Below are 20,974 nucleotides of genomic sequence, written 5' to 3'. Positions count from 1 at the left end.
AATGAAGTTGTCGAAGATTGGAACAAAAGTCTAAACGATATATGCAGAGGATATGACAGCAAGGATATTTTTAATGTGATGAGACTGGTTTGTTTTTTAGACTGTTACCAACAAAGTGACGTGATGTGAACTGTATCATAATTATAAAGACAGTTTTAAAACTGTATCAATGGTTATTCATAGCATTCTTTTGCAAATGATGACAAAGTTTGTTTTACATTTATTTCACATCATGCATGCGATTTTTTAATCAAAATATTAAATATTTAAAATTAAATGTACTTGTGACTTTTTACATATGTATTTACTATTCGCATTTGTCATCCCCCTCTAGAAAGGCCACCCACATTATAAGGCCACTTCCCTGCTGCATTAGGGGTGGCCTTATAAGAGGGGGACTACTGTATTTACCTGACAAGCATTTGTAATTACCGTGTGACTTGATTGACACAATATTCTTCCTTTTATTTTGAGTATTACTCATACAGTGTGACCCCGCTATAACACGGTAGTTGGGAGCCATAAAACCCGACCGCATTATATACCGAACTGTGTTATATGCAACTAAGTCATTTAGCTGAAGAAAATGTACTCCTCCAAAAATTGTGTGTGTGGGGGGTAATAAATGTGGGCGGTAAAATATGTGCTTTGTTGGCACAATTACCATCTTAAATTGATGCATATTAAATGAGAAATACACCTGTAGAGAAAACAGAGAAGACATATAATAGTTTACTTTATTTTGACAACCATGAATTGGTACATATACGGGAATCCTGTTTATATATAAATGTCTAATGTATAGCATGAATAGAGAGTATCAACACCGTGTACTCACCTGCGAACCTCATCATATACATTGAATCCACAATACAAGTGATTCCATAGAAAATATGCACACACAGAGCTTTAAAATATTCAATAATTTTGTGACATGTCATATTGGTTTGAATTCTGTGGAAAAACATAGCACAATCTTGTAAGGAATAATGAAACATGTTTACTTTAAAGTACGTTCCAAGTCGGTAAAAGTTAGTTTGTGTTGTAAGCTGCCGTTGGTAGCGTTCATAAGCATAAACTTTTTCCCCTTCAAAAAGGAAACTTTCACAGCACAGTTAATGTGTTCCAGTCACATTGAAAAATGCAAAAATCCATCAGATTCCATCACTTTTATTTAAGTTTGGTACTGACTTCCTTTGAAGAAAAGTTCTTTGCTGTTATTGAAAGATTGTAGTTGGCTTTCTTTGATGAAGGGTGCATGCGCTATTAAAGTCACCACTAAAGGACAGCTTTGGAGAACCAAACGAATGCCCATTTCTTATTGTGGCGGCAACATCAAATAATTGTATTGCATGATTGAGACTGGTATTTTTTCCATTTGCTGAGTACGTTTTCATAACAGTCGATGCTTCAAAGGTAATCTGTTTCCTCTGAAATTTCAGCAAACTATTTTATCTGGGTACATTTTTAAAAAGGAATTGGCCGTTGTTTAGACTATTCTAGGTACAGTCCCACCATGCCATCTGAATAAACCAATAAGTAAGATGTAATTTTTTTTTTACATTTGTGGTAGCAGCGTAATGCTGCCTTCCATGCATGTGTCTGAAAATTAACAAAGGATCAATGAATGATAGAGATGCAGGTGTTTTGATGGCAAGGATTATTACAGAAAACGTGAGTGCTCTGAAGGATTTAATTCTGAGTGAAAAGAAGAGGATTTTTACTTACCATCCACAAAAAAATGTCAGTCTTTGTAAATATATTAATTACTAGCGAGCGGCCGAAAATCCGATGAAAGATAGATTAAGAGACAATGCCTCATCCGGTTGATTTCTGTTACCAGAAATGTCAACAACAAAAAAGCGGATATTTCACAACATACAGAACTCATGCTAGGTGTCAAGATAAGCGGATTATGATAAAACAATGCACTGTTTAGATGGTTTGTCAGTATGGACAAAGAATTTGTTTTTGTAACAATAGATAAATTTCAGTGCATTTTATATCCAGTTTGCGGCATCCTTTCATGGGGCCTCTGAATTTCTGCACTCCACACCAATGGTTGTATATAAAAGTTTAAACAGCCAACAATGTCACCAATAAATAAAAAGCCACATGGTATGTTTTGCAGCCAATAAGGAAAAACAATCCAAGTTTGTGACATTGGCAAAGACCTATATAAACTTTTTATGCGGTTTTTTTTTTCCTTCTTACTTTAAAGAAGAAAATACTTTTTTGTGTATGAGAAAAATGCATATAAAATTTCAGGAGCCAAGCCACGATCATCTTGCATTATTCATATGCGATCTCTCCCCCAAAATGATAAGCAGCTTTTTACTTTCTTTTGTGTACTTTTTAAGATTTTTTAAAATTTTTTGTGCACAAGAAAGTTTAAACAGCCAACAGCTATAGTGGGATCACACTGTTTTTTTTTGTTTTTTGTTATTTCTCTAATCTGACTTATCCAACATATCAGCTACTGGATTCCTTATCAATAATTATGCATTGAAATGATGTAAAAGTTAACTTGATTGATGATTTTAGCCTCAAAGGGTTACATTGTATGTATGTGTGTGTGTGTGTATGTATGTATATATATATATATATATATATATATATATATATATATATATATATATATATATATATAGAGTTGTCAAATTTGTCACAATTTCTGTATTTCAGACATACTCTGGATTGTTCTGTGTAGTAGTTAACCCCTACAAGAAACTTCCCATTTACACAGAAAAAGTCATAGAGTTGTACAAAGGCAAAAAGCGCCATGAAGTTCCCCCGCATGTTTTTGCTATTGCAGATAATGCATACAGAAGCATGTTGCAAGGTAAGAATTCTTGATACAACACTAAGACATGGAACTTGTAGTTTATATTATTATGTGTTTGATTTAGAAACAAGGAAAGGGGACATCTGCATACAATGGTTATTTCTGTTAGAACATATAAAACACACAAAAAGCTGTATTTTTTTCCTTTGATACATTAAGTTCACAGAGATATACTTTTTGTATTGACATAAAAGTACATAAAAATTTCCCTTTCAGCATGTGCTCAAAATTTTGAAAATGCCTATTTTATGTGTAAAATAATCAAAATATTAGCAGTCATTTTTAGCTCTAGGTTATAAGCCAGAAGAGCTAATGTGATGGTCTGTTTGATGACATTCATCTGCTAGTGTAGGCTTGTTATTGTTATTCTTTCTGAACAATTGGAGGATTGCCATGAAACTTTACACCCACATTCATCACATGGTTTATTTGGTCCTAAACAAAAATGGTGCTGCTCAGACAACCAGTTTGTTTGGCATTTTGTAGCCATTTTTAAAATTTTGTCATTGCCACACTTCCTGACCAGATGGTGATATTGGCAGTTTTCACCAAAAGACTTGTTATGTCTGGTTTTTCTATAATGAAGATTGTGCCAGAATGTGAGATCCAATATGGCTGTTGTTGCAGCCATTTTGAAAATATTGTTGTAGCTCCTACTTGAATGGTCATATTGTGATGAGGTTTTCACTAAATTACCTCTTGGTTGGTCTAATATGAAAATGGTGCTGATCTAATGTCCAGTATGGCCATCGTGGCAGCCTTCTCGAAAATTTTGTGACCGCTACTGCTTCTATTCTGATGGCCTTATCAACATGAGGTTTTTCGTAAAAGTGTTCATATGATGTTACTTGGTTCTAAATGAAAATGGTGCTCATCTGACAACCATTATGTCCAATATGCCAGCCATCTTAAAAACTATTTTTACAACTGTACCTAAACTGAAGGTCATATTGCGGTTTGGTTTTCACCTGTAGACTTAATGTGCTGTCCAGTTGGTTTTAAATGAAAATGGTGCTGATCCGACAACCAATATGGCCACCATGGCAGCCATCTTAAAAATCTTGTAACAACTTGACTTGAAGAAAATGTATTATTGACATGGGACTTTTACCAGAAAAGTTTTGAGATGTCCAGTTGGTCTGAAATGAAAATAGTGCTGATCTGACATCCAGTATGGGCACCAAAGTAGCCATCTTGAAAATCTTGTTATTACTAATTCTGGATTTAAAGTCACATTTTGAAAATATTGTTATCTGTATTAATGGCCATATCAACTTGGGGTTTTCACCAATAATTAAGAAATTATAAACTATATACTTATAAGTCAACTTTATTTATTGAAAATTCAATTCATGAGGAGTAGGTGTTTTCTTATAGGTGTGACATAGAAAAAATTTTGATTAATCTTGGTGTAATATTCAAAACTCTAGATGTTTGCAGTATGTATAAATACTGTCAATTCAGGTATTTTTGTTTCCAAGCCACTATTCCAATCCAGAAATGCATATATGGTTTGCAGTATTTATCAGTCTTTAGATGGTATTCATTACTCAGTACTTGTATTTTGTCATTTGGATTGTAAAATTATTGCTGGTAAATCAAATATTACCCAAAAAAGTGAAGTGACCCAGAGTGTGGTTTACCATGCGTTATTACTAGTATAGTGCAAATTTAGACGAATTGTGTATTATTATATTTAGTATTTTCTTGATGTATAAATACTGTTTTGTTTGATGCTATAAATGTTTTGATTTGATTTATTAAATTTTCCCATAAGCCAGACTAAATCCCACTGCACACTGGACTGGATGATAAAACCTTGGCTTTATTAAGCCAGCATTGACTTTGTTTTCAAGTAGTCAGTCCTTTTGATTGAGTCATGAATTTTGATTCTTGTTCAGTGCTAAGTAGAGTCCTACAACTCCCTGTGCATGTTAGACCTTACTCTCATGGCATCCAGTTTGTTTTCCATGTGACAACTCTTTGAGCTGCATTTGATACACAAAAGGTGACCAATTGAACTTACTGTGATTTTGCCTCACAATTGCCGTTTGTTCATTTGCATCCTTTAACAAGCGTTTTCATTTTTTTTTACAAATTGACAAGGAATGGCTAATTTTGTAATTTATGTCCAATGTTGATGCACAAGTGATTGAATATGCAAGGAATATTCAAATTTTGTGACATCATCAAAATGTACTCATTAAGTCATTAACCCCTGGAGGTTTTGTCATTTTCACCTGAAAATGTGAGTAGTAAACACCTTTTTCGTGCTCTTTCTGAATACATCGTAATACATTGACTTCCAAGAGATTTCTGGTGAACCTAATGCCTAGTTGTGTTAGAAACGTTTTTCAATGGCTATTTCCCTTGCACATGAGCAGAAGGGTAAAAAAAAAAATTCAGTATCCAGACCACTTTTTATTCCAAACGCCCATCATAGCCTACTTTTTGCAAAGTTTCACCTGTCTGTGTGCAGTTCAGACTGGTCTGCCATAGATCTGAGGCCACAAAGTCTAAAATCTGGATACAAAATTGGATTCTTACCATGGTCAAATTTTTGGTGGTAACTAATTGGGTCCAGAAAATTATGTTTTTCCTCTGTATTTTGTAGTGCAACTGGTAAGTCCAGATTATTTGGTATCATTGTACAGCTACATGTATACCTTTCAGTAATACCACCCACTTTAGTATATCTTAACACATTAACCCCTGGTGACGAGTATACTCGTTGTACTTTACACCCCTGATCTCCCACGAGCCTCGCTAGAGTGGCTGAGTTTGCATAGCTTGTCTCCTGAGCGCTGAGTTTAAGAGGCAGTATTTAGCAAGGCCTTTCTCCCGCACGACGAGTTAACTCGGCGCAAACCATTGGTTGATTTAAAGCCATTTCCTACTAATGCAGGCAGTTTAACCAATCAAATTTTAGCTTACATAGATAGAGCACATATTGCTGAACAGCGGGAATTTTTTTTCACTTCGATATCAGTTGATTTAGTGAAAATATTTCGATTTTAAATTGATGCAAATTGATGAGATTCAGCCTCTAGGAGCAGACTTTTACTTGACGGATTCTGATGGAGAATTTTCTGGATTTTAATCAGACGAGATTGATAGTGACATCGAAAAAGCTACTGAAAATAACAGCGGTAGTGACGAAAATGAGAATGTTGAAGAAGAAGAAGAAAATGAAAGTAGAGCTGATCGATGATCGTAAATGATAAAACACACATTGACAAGAGGCTATACCAAGGACCAGCAACGGATTTAGACCCTGATGCAAATGCATTTGATTTCGTGGAGCTTCTTTTTCATTTGAATAATCGTTAAATAAATGTTTGGGAAATATACGTTGTTAACATGAGTGTTCATAGTTCAAGGTTTGTTAAGTGTTTTATTAGTTTTAAAAATTTCAGTGAGAGTTCTTAGGAAGAAAGGTAAGTAAAGAGCAAGTAAAATATGCCCATTTGAGTACAGTATTCACAGGATGTTGAGTTTACAAGAGACGACAAGTGGAATTTTTGTGTACATAAAATATAATTATTTCATGTGTTGATGGTGTTAATAATTCTTTGTGAATTCATAATGGATTTTATGGATTATTCACGGCAAGATAAGCAAATTGGCAAGTACATCATTTGTTTTCACCATCATGCATTAGTTTTATTTCTGCATGTAGCATGAAATTTATACCATTATGTATGTAAGTTTATTGAGAACTGCCGTGCCAAATTTCAGCTGAATTAAATGAATACAAATAAAATAATAACAATTTTATTGCAAGTAGCCCCCTCTATAAAAATCTGCAATCCAGTTGCTGTCAGCTAGTCTCAGGGATACAGGCACTGGAAAGGCTAACACTGCTCTAGGTGATCTCTGCAAGTATGCTTCAGGGGACTGCCTAGCTGTTTGGCTCAGGGGTTAATGTGTTAAATGACCTTGATGGTACAGAGCTCGGAAGTAGGCTGCTACCTCCTGATGTGTAAACAAGGCACCAGGGGTTAATGAGTTAACCCATTAACCCCAGAAGGTTTTTTTCATTTTCGTCTGAAATTCGAGTAGGAAACACATTTTGAAAGTTATTTCTGAATACATTCTAAAACACCAACTTCCAGGTGATCTTCCAATAACATACTGCCTAGTTGTGTTAGAAACATCATTTTTTATTTGCTATTTGGCTAGCACATGAGCAGAAGGGTAAAAGTTCGATTTTTTTTTTTTGCTTAGTGGAACCATTATTTTCGTATCAAGACTCCTCTTTATTCCAGTGCATTGGATGAAAGGGACAATAAACCTCTTAAAATGTTTTAATAGTGGGTACAGAAGAATAAAAAGGAATATTCATATTCTTGGGAAAAATAAGCTGGAAGAGAAACAATTAATGTTTATTGAACATTTGTATTGATTCGACTATGTCTCATGGCATTTTTATGTTATGTGTTTAGGCTCAAATAAACAGTAACAAAAGAAAGTGTGAAAGCAACAAGCATTTAAAAATTTAACAAATAATTTATTTCCCTGGAAAAACTCAGTAAAAAATGAAAAAATAAGAACTTATGGTTTTAAGAATCAAGTCTTAAAATAATCCAAGAATAATCCATGAATTAAATTGTATTAGTCCTAATAATGGAATGTTCTAATGAATTCAAGTTTGAGTCCCGACGAAGAATCCAAGCCGGAAGGCGATGACGTATAATGTATCCTTTGTGGTGTTGTAAGTTCTACAGTTCTGTGTTGTTCACAAACAATAATTTGGTGTTTGAATTAATGAAATATGTGCACTCAAATTTTTTCGGGAAAAAGAATTATCCATTGGAATCCAAATAATCTAATAAAAATTAAAATGTAATTCCCGAATTGGCCACAAATGAACACCTTGACATCAAGTGTTTTAAGCCCAAACTGAGAAAAATCTCTATAAACAAAGATTATACAGTAACTCAAGACGCAAAATAATTTCCCGTATGAGGGTCATGTCATCACATTCTAGAAGGATTTAGAAAATATCTACAAGTCTAAGGGCACATAGCACAATACAGCCTTGATTTCGCCACTACCATTCACACACCAGAAATGAATTTAAAAAAGTTGTTTACTTGACACTCAGTCAAGGCCATGAACTAGGTCAAAAATAGAAATTGTTTCTCTTATTAGGCGTCCATGAAAAGAGTCAGGTCAAACTAAATTTTCTGGATAATATCAAATTCCTAGTAAACAAAATTACATTACATTGACAGAAAAATAAAATAAAAAAAACGTACAGCTTACAAACAGTTATATTAAATCAAATTTAAATTAAATCCAATATACGGAATAATAATAATAATAATGAGGACTTTTTATAGCTTCTAATTTTGAGAAGCTCTAAGCGCTTTACAACGTTAGACAACACCTATAAGATAAAAAACATATAATGATATGATTACAAAAACAAACACCATGAAATTAGAAAACAGTAAAAAAAAACATGCCGAGAATATTTAAGGTAGGAAACATTATTAGGTCTTTAAGTTTGTTCTTGCAGTCGAAATAAGTGAGTTTTGAGAGCCCTCTTGAATGTGATCACTGTGTCTTTGTGTCTAAGTTCAGTGGGCAATTCATTCCACGTTGCTGGGCCCTGGTATGCAAAAGAACGCTGTCCATATGACTTTGTTTTCATAGTGGGAATAATGAGTATACGATTGTCAGAAGAGGAGGGTAAGTATCTTGCTGGTGTGTACACATGGGTGAGGTCGGATAGGTATGTTGTACTAGAGTCCGACAGTGAAACGTAGCACAGAGAACAAATTTTGTGTTTGATTCTGGATCGAATGGATAGCCAGTGTAGGGTACAGAGCAGCACAAAAGATGATTGCTGTTGCCACAATCCATGTGAAATTTTAAAGATCATGTCAAGATGAGAGATAGCAAGAAGTCATTGAGCTCCATAGGGTTTGAAACTGCAATCTTTGAAACTGTACAGGAGGTAGTTAAGGTCCAAGTATACTTTACTAACTTTTTAGTTGAAAACAATGTTTACCATCACTGCATCAGTCTTGAATGAACTACACTTCTGAACCTTATAGAAAACGGGTTTAAATTAAGGGGGAAAAAAATGCCTTCTGAGAAGGTCTTGTTTGTGCTGCCAGGTCTTGAGAAGCAGCACCACACCTTGATTAAAAATGAAGAACTGGGCTTTGCTGACGATAAGTTCATTCCAAGTTGGTATAAAATTCTTTGGACAAAAGTAACTCCCTTTGAATTTGAGATATTTAGTCAGAGCTGATGTTAACCTGACCACCCATTTTGATGTACTGAAAATAGTGTTGCTGACATCCAATATGGCCACTGTAGAGGTCATCTAGAAAATCTTGTTATTGCTAATTTTCATGATTGGATGGTCATATCATCATGTGGTTTTGACTTGTTGGTCTTAATGAAATGGTGCTGATGTGAGTTCCAATATAGCTGCTATGGCAGCCATATTGAAAATCTTGTTAGTCGTACTTCTGAGTGGATGGTCATATCAGCATGGGTTTTCATGAAAAGACTTCTTGTGATGTCTAGCTAGTCCTAAATAAAAATGGCTCAACCCGACATCCAATATAGCCATATTGGCGGCCATTATAACATTTCTTTAATAATAACTCTGCACGGAGAGAAAGTCATACCGACATGGTGTTTTTACCAGAAGGGGTCTTATGATGTCTAGTCTTAACCCTTTGTCTTGTACAGTTTGTTGCTGTGTAGGCAGTTGATATACATGTACTACAGTCACTGTGCAGGGAGCTGTAAATAGAATACCTGTTAGCAGTTATAATCTACTCATAGGCTTGCTTATTAAATCAGTGTAGTACATGTAATTCATCAGTATGGACTGTTTTACCTTTTTGGTAAGGTTTAAGTTTAAAATCTGATCTTTAGAACTTTTAATTATTATTTATGGAAGAGTTTTTATATTCAGACCTGCCAACCCTTATGATTTTGCCACAAGTCTTACAAGAAAGAGCCTTAAAATATGGACTTAGAGAATAAAAGGAAATTTATGGAAATATGATTGTCATGGTAAATTCCAGATAATTGGTTCATCCATGTTTAAATTGGATCCTGGTTTCATATTAGCTTTAGTGGAATTAGCCTGTGGAATTGTAGCCTTTTTATACCGATGGAACTTATGATTTATTACAAAGAGTTAACTGTATTTGTCAAAAAGTGACAAAGTCTGGCTTGTTGGATCCAATTTTGGAGAAAATGTCATGTGACATGTTTGTCCAGGTAAAACGCGACCTGTATTTCAATGACACAGGTAAATGATTTACTTGCCACAGAAGTTTTGTTAAATTAATCTGGTAAAATCAGTCAAAGGACATATTTTATTCATATTTATTTCCATAAAGAACACAAATCCTTGTATATTTATGTTTTTTAATACCAGTATAAATATTGTTACCCACATGTGGCTTTCCCAGAAATGTGAAATAATGTTGCATTTATTTAAGCTATGACATTGAAAATAAAACACCACATAATACTTGTTAAATGCTTCATTGAACATTTTGATTGAATGCCATGAAATTTACCATTAGTTTAACTTTTGATTTACCTGTATAGTCACCTGTGTGACACTACACTTGTTTTTGAGCTTATTTGCATAGACCTGAATTTGTTTTCAACCCTATATGTATTCCAATCACAAGAAATAACATCTTTATAAGTCAGTGAACCTATGTTGCGTACATTTATTACACATCTGGAAAGTTAATTAGTGTTGAATCGTAGTATTTCCATTGTATTGACCTAGTGCTGAAAGGGTTAACAAACTATGTTCTTTCATGAGAGTTATGTACTTCACTGTAGGTCTGCGACGTTTTAGCTGGAACTGGCCATAAGTCCATTGATGGTTGTCATAAATAGAGAACATCCTTAGATAAATTCTGCTGCGTATTTCCAATATTTTCAAATCGTTCAAGACTGAACTGAAGACAACTCGCTGGATAAATCTGTGCTACTAAAGGAAAATTACCTTCAGTATGTGAAACTTGAACACTCCTTTATAAATCTTCCTGAGAAGCAGACCAATTATGTTTTTATCATTAAAATGGGCTATGGGCTAGTGTCACAGACTGTCCAAGCATAATTTCAGGATTATGTTCTTTGGAGTAATAGGCTTGTTTGTTTTCGATTTGATTCACTTTCTCTGGTCTGAATGATCATGTGTGATTGGATATTTACTTCAGAGGCTTCTTTCAAGAAAGAAAGTTTCAAACTCAAAAATATATTGATACTGGACACAGTTACATACACACACACATGCACTATAATTTTAGTGCAGTTCCCACCCCTGGTGTCATCAGTCAGTATTCTGTTTGGTAATGCTCATCTGCAGAATATCCCTTGTTTAATTTAGTTTTTTTCTGAGCTTATGTCCTTTTTTCTACCTTTTGGCAAGTTTTGTAACCCTTTAAAAAAAAACAGAAACAGATTTAGAAACATGGAAAATATCAGAGAGAAAGTTGCAATAATATAGTAAGCAGCTGTTAATAGAAGTGATCATGAGCTAACTTTGATACACTGACCAGACTGGTGCTGCCGCCCCCCCCCCCCCCCCCCCCCCGCAGTCACTCATTTAAGATCTTTAACGCTCACTTAGTTTTTGATAAATCTATTATCGATCATAAATATAGTTTCTGAGTTTGCTATCAGAGTTTCTATGAATTCATTTTATCAATAAGAAAAATACAAAATTGCTAGAACAACTAAATATTGGCGTTCATGCATCATGGGGTGAATGGAGAATAAAGCGAGAAGAAATACTTGATTATTCTGGATCAGCTGATAGTTCGATTATTTATCATAAAAATAATCAAATATCAAAATTGTCGTGTGCACCATCTGTATATGATCCAGTAGCTAGACACAAAACAGTTTATCTCAATGGGCCTGGAGGTTGTGGTTAAACAACTCGTGTGATCGAATTGTTTAGTCGGAGTTCGTCAAACTCTGTTGATATAATTGTACTAACACCTACACACAGACTCGCAAGAGAAATGAGAGAAAGAAATATTAAATCGTGCACGTATCATAAATTCTTTCGATGGAATGGAGATAAATGGACTCTTGAACAAATGGGTGAAAATACATTCCAATGATTTTGGGATGAAATATATAGTGTCGCTGGAAACGCTAAAAATTTCTCCACCCGAATAGTCAAAGAATTTTATAGATTATTATGAAGAAATAACTGATGATCATAGAGCACTTGATGTAGTTTTGAAAGAGTTTAAGAAATTAATCAGACTACAACCGGATAAAATTCAGTGTGAAATTATTCGTAAAATAATTTCAGAAACTTCTATGAATGATTTTCTGCAAGTGTGGAGACAAAATGATTTGATAGTTGCAAGTAGAAAGATAATTTGTGATACACTTCAACATCGGTTATTCAGTTATATAAAGAAAAAATTTCAAATCTTCCCGTTCTGTTGTGTTATCGACCAGCAGATATGCGACGACAAAATATCGATGTTGATATACCAGGATCGTCAAAGAAACAGAATCTCATATTAAATGATATTGTCTTAGTTGAAATCAGTGTTGTTGAGAGCGCATTAGCCATGGAAAAAACTCCATGGACGCTAGGTTACGCAATGACAATTCATTCATCACAAGGATTAACTATCTCTGATACTCGAGTTTGGATTGTCAGTGATCATATCGAATGGTCAAACTTGGTTTATCTCAGTGTCTCGAGTGAGAAGAATATCTCAGTTGCAGAGAATTGTCATAGATGCTACAGAAACTGCTGGCAACAACTTTGTTGTTGACGATGTTATTGACAATGACCTATAGGAAACAAATTGGTTATAAATAATGTGACAAAAAAAAATAAACGTGACTTTGATCTCGATGCTGAATTTATCATGACATTGAAACAACAGCAGAATAATCATTGTGTGGGCTGTAATACAGTAATGTTGTGGAGCAATATTCTTAATAATCCAAGACAATTTACCATAGACAGAATTAATAGTAGTCTTGGTCGTACACACGAAAATGTGATACTGACCTATCTTGAGTGTAATTGAATTATGGGTGCTGGCACATTACAAAAGTGATCGCACTGGTAATTGTGTTTCCTCTCAATCTAATCTGTAGATTGCAGGTCACCCGTAGATCTTACCACGCTAGAAGTTTTATGCATTGTAATACAGGGCTTGAATTTAACACAAACTTCTTTGTAGCCAGAAGGACTAGTATATTGAGAAATTTACTAGCCCTGCCAAATCTTTACTAGTCCTGTTCACAAAACAATGTCACACAGCTTTTATGTACGTTTACCGATTCAATTTTAAAGTTCGAGCAACCTGCAAAAAAAACTGGATGTTTTCTGTGTGTTTACCACCTTTAAGTTCACCAGGTTCATATAAATATCTTACATTAACATTACCCAATACTGGTTGTTTTGAAAAATTGCGTCGTTGTATTGGTACATGTTTTTTGTGATTGCACTAATATGTTTCATGGCAGTTGTTCAAGTGATTTCATTATTTAAGGCAGCTATCACACTTGGTAATCTTGCAACCCATTCGCGAGATCTTGTATATATTTCCTTTGCGTATTTATGTCCAAATAACCACTCAGCAAGTATTTGATTAAATCATTCAACAATTGCCTGATCACAATGAATTGTGGTATGTCCTTGTCTAATTTTGACATTGTTTTTTCATCAGCGATAGTACTGCACCCAGAAATTCTTTGCTAAGATTAACCTGAAGCAACTGGCCATCGTAGACCACCTTGTGGTCCAGATCTTCATTGATAAATTCAGTTGCTGTTTTAGTAGATAATGGTTCTGCTTATTTGTATTTACTTGCAATGTCAACGACAGTTAATGCGTATGTGTATGTTGATCTACATCTTCCAATTTTAATAGTATCGTGTGGTAAAAATAATATATATGCCTGATGAAATTCATTTGGCATGCTGACATCAAAATGTGCGTACTTGATTTTTGTAGGTGGTGGTAGATAAATTTGCCATATTGCCTGTCGTGCTAACCAATTTGTGGCGGCAACACGTGTAACATTTGCTGCATCAGTGAGTTTACTAATCGCTGCTCTACCCTTCCAATATACTCTTGGGCTATAATAAATCGATTCCATTATAATAATAATCGGTTGATTAATTACTGGCCCCTAATACTAGTTTACCTTTCATCGCAGATCTTACCAACCAGTTAGCTAATGATTCTCTGAAAGATTTTTTTTTATAGAATTTAACGCATGAATTAATTTCACATCTGCAATATGTCGTTGTTGCAGATCTTTACCTTTATAAGCTACATCATGAGCAGCAGAGAGGGTGAATCCCACAATCTATTTCGCTTAACAGAGCCTTCTATCGAGAACATTTTGGATAGAGATATTATTTTCACAAAATCAACCCTCTAGTCAGAAAACATGACAGAATGGGCTTTCTCTGCTGACTTGAAGGGTTATATCGTGAAAATATCTACCTATACAACAAGGGTCTATATTGCGAAAACACTCAGGATGTTCAGCCCTCTCTGCTGCTCTAAATCACATCTGGAAAATATCCTGGCAGGGTTTGCCAGTAGTCGCCCCTCTCTGCTGCTTTCTAGTTAAAAATTGTATCTAACCCAACTTGATACCGTGTTCGAGGATCATGTAAATTTATTGTTACAAATTCGTGTGGTTTTGCCTGAGCACGACTAAAGAAATGTCTAAACTTATTTATATCCATATCGCCGCTGCACCAAGTCTGATGTATATTTCGTAACGTGTGTGTGTCAACGCCGTTGAACAGCGCAAGAATGTTACAGTTGTCCCTGATCACTTTCGGGATTTGTGTATATCGTTGAGTTACATAAATCACATCCACGTTTTTATGTCTGCTGCGTGAAAATGTCCTGGCAGGGTTTGATTGTTTGTCCAACATCACATCATCGTACACGACTAAATTGTTATTCTCCCATCAATATCATCGATACTTGGAGATTCATCAATACTAGTAATAAATTCAACAACATTATCACCTTCGTTTAGTGACTTTACACTTTCATTAAAATCTTTTAGCACGCTGTAGCACCACTGATCGTCCACAGATGGAGCTACCAAATACAACTTATCCCACTTCATCCACTTCATTATTAAATTAGGTAACAACTGCGTCTACCGTGCCCAGATGGGCCTATAATTATCATTCGAATTGAGTTTGGTAGCACTGAGTTATGTTTGATTGGCTCTCGTCGTTTTGTAGCAGAAAAGTCAGTGATCTCCATTAGATACATTATAAAATAATATGGATTTATATTGTGTGAAATGTAGAACACGTACCCCAACTGCGGACATAACAACCACTACAACAAAAAAAAATCGACAAGCGCTTACAGGCAAGTGTGAACGTTGTGGTACAAAAAAATTTAAATTTATTCTGTCGAGTAAAAAAAAAGTGAGGAGGTGATATCGCAGCTAAGTTAACAAAGTTACCAGGGGCTCCGTGGGCTAAATACCCAGGAGAAAAACATCTTCCAGGATATAATTACTGTGGTCCTGGAACCTGACTTGATATCAGACTTGATGCCTTAGATCAGCCCAATCCAGGTGAGTATCCGATAAACGCTATTGATAAGGCGTGTCATGCACATGATGTAGCTTACCGAAGTAAGGATTTGCAACAGCGCCATCTCGCGGATGTGATATTAATTCACGCGTTAAATGCCATCACTGATAAATCTTTCAAAGAAAAGTTAGCTAGTTGGTTAATAAAATCTGCAATGAAAGGTAAATTAGCGCTAGGTGCTGGTATATAATGGAGTCAATTTATTATTCCCGAAAAGGATATTGGAGAGGTAGTGCAGCAATTAGTAAACTTGCTGAAGCGGCAAAAGTTACTCGAGTTACTGCTAAAAATTGGTTATCCAAGCAGGCAATATGGCAAATTTATCTACCGCGTCCTAAACAAATTCACTTTGCACATTTTGATGTTAGTGTTCCTAATGAAGTTCACCAAGCCGATATATTATTTCTGCCACACGATACTATTAAAATCCGAAGACGTCAAAACACATACAAATACGCGTTAACTGTAGTTGATGTTGCAAGTCGATACAAAGATGCGGAGCCGCTATCAACGAAAACTGCATCTGAGGTTGCTTCTGCATTTGAACGAATTTATCAACGAGGACTTGGACCACAAGGTGGTCTGCGATGGCCACAGTTGTTACAAGTTGATCCTGGCAAAGAATTTCAGGGTGCAGTATCATTGCTGATGAAGCAACATAACGTTACCATCAGACGAGGACATACTGAAATTCATCGTGATCAGGCAATTGTTGAGCGATTTAATCGAACACTTGCTGAGCGGTTATTTGGATATCAGTACGCGAAGGAATTCATTCAGGATACGAGATCGCTGAATGGGTTGCAAGATTACCAAGCGTGATAGCTGCGCTAAATATGAAATTACTCGAACAACCAACATGAAACCTGCCATCGCGATCACAAAAAAATATATACCAATACAACGTGATTCTTCAGCGCAGCCAATACTGGGTAATGTCACTGTGAGATATTTATATGAACCAGGTGAACTTGAAGGTGGTAAACGAAGAGCGACTGATCCTATTTGGAGTGTTACTACACATAAGATATCTAACATAACAAGATCCACTGGTAGACCAGCAATCTACAGGCTGGATTCGACTGCTCCTCAACGTGGATTCACACATGAGCAATTACAAGTAATTCCCTAGGACACACAATTACCACCCTGATCACTTAACTAGCGCCAAGGGTGCCAGCACCCCGACGTCGATTACACTCAAGACAGGTCAGCATCACATTTTCGCGTGTATGACTGCGACTGTTATCTTTTCTAACAACGGTGAATTGTCTTGGATTATTACTCGAATACTGCCATAGCATTATACAATTACAGCTCGCACAGTGATTATTCTGCTGTTGCTTCAGCGTCATGATAAATTCAACATCAAGATCAAAATTGCGATTATTTTTTTGTCACTCTGTTTGTAACCGGTTAGTTTTCTTTTTATTATGTCGCTGTTGTTTTCATCGCTATCAGTTATTGACTCTTCCAAGACAATTCTTCACAGTTGAGATATTCTTCTGACTCTGGACACAGCCAAGTAGACCAAGTTTGACCATTCGATTCGATCATCAATGATCCAGACAGTTGTATCACTGATAGTCAGTCCTTGAGATGAATGAATTGTCATTGCGTATCCTAGCGTCCACGGGGATTTATTCATTTTTAGTGCATCTTTGACAGCATTAATATCAACTAGCACAATATCATTCAATGCTAAATTCTGTTTCCTTGACTCTGTCCCAGGAATATCAACATCTGTATTCTGTAACCGCGTATCAGCTGGTCTATAACATAACGGCGTTGGCAACATTGGAAACTTTTCTTGTTGTAATTGAAATAGCTGTTGTTGAAGTGTGTCTCTAACTATCTTTCTACTTGCCACTATCAAATCATCTGGTTTCCATGTTTTCCAAAAGTCGCTCATTGAAGTTTCAGGAATCATCTCACACATGATTTCGCATTGAATTTTATTTGGTTGTAATCTGATTAATGTTTTAAATTCCTTCAATGTTGCATCAAGTGCTCTATGATCATCAAACACTTCTTCGTAATAATCAACAAAATCTTGACCGTGATTGCCGCACATTATCACTGCAGTATTCGCTATTAGCAGCCAATCAAGAAACGTTTTTAACATTTCCAACGGTGCCATACATATCTCATCCCAAATTATTTTCCCGGGAATATATTTTGTTCCCATTCGATCTGGAGTCCATACACCACCGCTGTATTTGAAAAAGCTGTGCCAAGTACAAGAATTAACTCCTCGTTGTTTCATCTCCCTGGTGAGTCTGGGTGTAGGTGTTAGCACAATCATATCTGAATTTCGAAATAATTCAACCGCTCGAGTTGTCTTACCAGACCTGCCTGGTCCGTTCAAATAAACGGTTTTATGTCTAGTTATTGGATAATACACAGATGGTGCAGAAGACATTTCTGATAATTCTGATTTACAATAATCATCCTTAATCGTAACATCAGCGGATTCACAATATCCATGTAACATCTCCGCTTTTATTCTCCATGAACTCCACGATTCGTCGCTGCTTGTAAAACGAGCCAGTGATTCGGAATATTTTTTATCGATATAAAATGAATCCGTTGCAACTCTAACTGCAGTCTCAGGAAATCGATTTATCATTGATAGCAAATTTATAGAAACATAAGCCAGCATCAACGATCTTAAATGTGTGTATTGAGGCGATTCTCCGTTGATATAACTTACAATTGTGCCCAACTTTTCCCCGTCGGACAAGAGCGCGTCCTCCAGATTACAAAATATATTTCTTGCAACGGCATCAGTAATTATAAAATATAATTCAGCGTCATCGATAATCAGCCGCGAGTGATGAAATTTATGATCATATGTGCCACCTTGAGTAAATTTATCGATTATTCTTTGTCCGAGATCTTTTGCTGTTTTTTTCACTATTGCTGAGTTTGATCTCGAGAACTTTAGGAGCTTCACCGACAATGACATCCATGGGAGTATTTGGACTCTCTCGTGCATACTCGCTAATAACATCATCTACACTGATATGCTCCAGTGTTGGTAACCAAACTGAAGTCTGCGGTCGATATGATATGATTGCTTCACTGACAGTCAACGATACCAGTATTCGGCTGTCAAGCATATAATGCAATAACACTATTGGTGCCCAATGCTTTTCACTAAAGTGTCTGCCAAACCTAACAACAGCACGGATGAAGTTTTTCAGCAAATTCAAACGAAGTTACATGAGCAAATCCTGTCAAGTCAAAGTCGGGTTAAGGATCGTTTATAGCAACTCATGTCATCTAGTTCGTGGGATGTCCAAATCGCTTAAAATACTCTCGGCACTCGCCCGTCCCGAGAAAGCTTCCCGGGTAGCATGCAATCGTATCCACGGAAATCATATCCCGGTGGTCATACTGGGTATTCCACAGAACGCCATGTCCATACTCGATACAACTCAATTGTATATCCGAGAGAAACTCACTTCGGGTTGGTCTCCACGAATTTCTTTCTCTTGCAGCGTGGGCGACAACACTCGGAACTGTAAAACAATTAGTTAATAACTGCTCGGTGTTTTCTTCGATTTTCGCATATTTCTCTGCGAGTTTTTTCATTTGTTGTTGCAACGACTCCGTCTGGTATAATTCACTGTTAGGTTTTACAAATTGATCATACTCGCCATCTTCGGAACTTTTAAACAACCACATCGACACAGGGTCGGTTTTGCTTACCTGTTTGATAGCATTGAATATATTTCCCTGATAATATTTCACAACACGATCCCGCGGAAATATCGTAACTGCGTTAGTCCAAGCATGAGTGTTATGATCAGTGATATTTATTGGTGCTCCGTATCGATTATATTTCGATTTGTATAACACTTCCTTTGTTATAGTTGTTACGGTTATGGGAAATCTTAATGCGCTTTCTAGCTTGGCTACATCGTTTATTGATGCTCCTGTGTGTTTGACCCGCTCAGCCCACGCTGTTATTTTGGACTGTCTTAACGCAGTCAGACCGTTTCCCCGCGTCGCATTTTTAAAATGTTCCATTACTCACTCGGCTACACAATTCAGCGCCAACGACAAAGTCGTCAATGACGTCCTCATTGGGGTGAGTTTATCGATATTTGCTTTTTTTATCGGATAGATTCCATAAATGACCGCGGTCACAGGATATGCTCGAGCGTAATATGGTTTATCAATCCCGGTCAGCGCTCCTGGTTTAAAACCACTACTTAATAGAACAGTCTTTCCGCTAGCAAGGACAGGGTCGAATTTGTCACGGATAATCCAAGTAGTGGAATCCGCCTGCACAATAAATTTTATTCTGAAAAAATATTTCCGACTGCCTTGATATCTGTCAAAGAGATAATTGATAATCGTTTTCGCTCGTGTATCATTCATTGTAGCATCGATGACATAATCGTCGCAGATAATTTTAAAAGACGACCATACGTGTGATGCGCCGTCGTCGCGGAATTCTTTTTGAGCATTCCTGATAATATCAAACAGATCAGTCAGGGTTTGTTGTCGTGAGTCAGGGGTTAGTCTGTCAAGATCGAATCTTCCAGTGCCAATGGTAGATAATCTTTCAAACTCCTCCATATTATATTTAAGACAAATATTTAAATAAGAAAATATTATATATATGAATCATTGTAAGTGGCTTGGTACAAAATCATCAACTCCTTGTAATAAATTCTGCAGAGGTGAATTCAGCGGGGGACATTCCCAAAGCGTCTGAAGGGGGAGTTTTGGGCCAATACCATGCCTGCGATGTGGAGTTGGGGTCAGGGGTTAAACACAGTTATGTGCAAGGTGCGGAGGAAAACGATACCATGAACTCAAACGATATTACAACATAAAAAATAACGATACCGCGTTGAAATCTGAGTGTGATTATTTAAATAAGTTTTCAGACAAATTATAAATTAGACAAATACATGTATATTATTATATAAATGAGCCAAGAATTTGTTCCACATCCAAACATTAAAAATTATGAAGCATCTCGCGAGGGAATAGTCAGAAATTGCAGATTGAAAAAACCAGTTGGTTTTGTTAATAATTCTGGTTATCTAATTTTTGCTGTTGGAAAGAAAAATTATCTTTGTCATCGTTTTGTGCATGAGGTTTTTAACGGAGAGATCAAAGACGGTCTTGTGATTGATCACATCAATGGTGTAAAAACCGATAATTCTTTATCCAATCTGAGAATTGTGACACAAAGCCAAAATTGTAGGGCTGGTAATACTGGCCGTAGTGATAAGCGCCAAGAGAGTTGTATTCATAAATTTAGATACGTATGAAGAAATAATATTCCCATCTATGAACTCAGCTGGCAAGTATTTTGATATTTGTATACCATCAGTACGAAGAGTCGCAGAAGATATAACCAAATCAGCTCTGTCAAAAAAATATAACAATCAGAAAATTATTTTTCATTATCACTAAAATCCTCGGATTTCCAAACGGAGATAACTCCGTTAAGTATATCTCATGCAATTAGTTCCCTCCCTTTGT

General features: G+C 36.0%; 1 protein-coding gene across 7 annotated transcripts in view; it reads left to right on the top strand.

Annotated features, from left to right (window-relative positions):
• Nucleotides 1-20,974, top strand: part of LOC149803270 (uncharacterized) — a 350,601-nt gene that overhangs the window by 15,275 nt on the left and 314,352 nt on the right. For all 7 annotated transcript variants that reach the window (XM_089952935.1, XM_089952932.1, XM_089952930.1 and 4 more), the window contains exon 2: nt 2,686-2,842. In XM_089952935.1, coding sequence (XP_089809061.1) covers nt 2,686-2,842 — 157 coding nt within the window. The remainder of the gene's footprint in view (nt 1-2,685; nt 2,843-20,974) is intronic.

Source organism: Sinohyriopsis cumingii, chromosome 3 (assembly GCF_028554795.1).
Source record: "Sinohyriopsis cumingii isolate HCF-2022 chromosome 3, ASM2855479v2, whole genome shotgun sequence".
NCBI lineage: Eukaryota > Metazoa > Mollusca > Bivalvia > Unionida > Unionidae > Sinohyriopsis > Sinohyriopsis cumingii.
The sequence above is the reverse complement of the archived record's forward strand: the minus strand, read 5'-3'. Positions and strand labels throughout refer to the sequence as shown.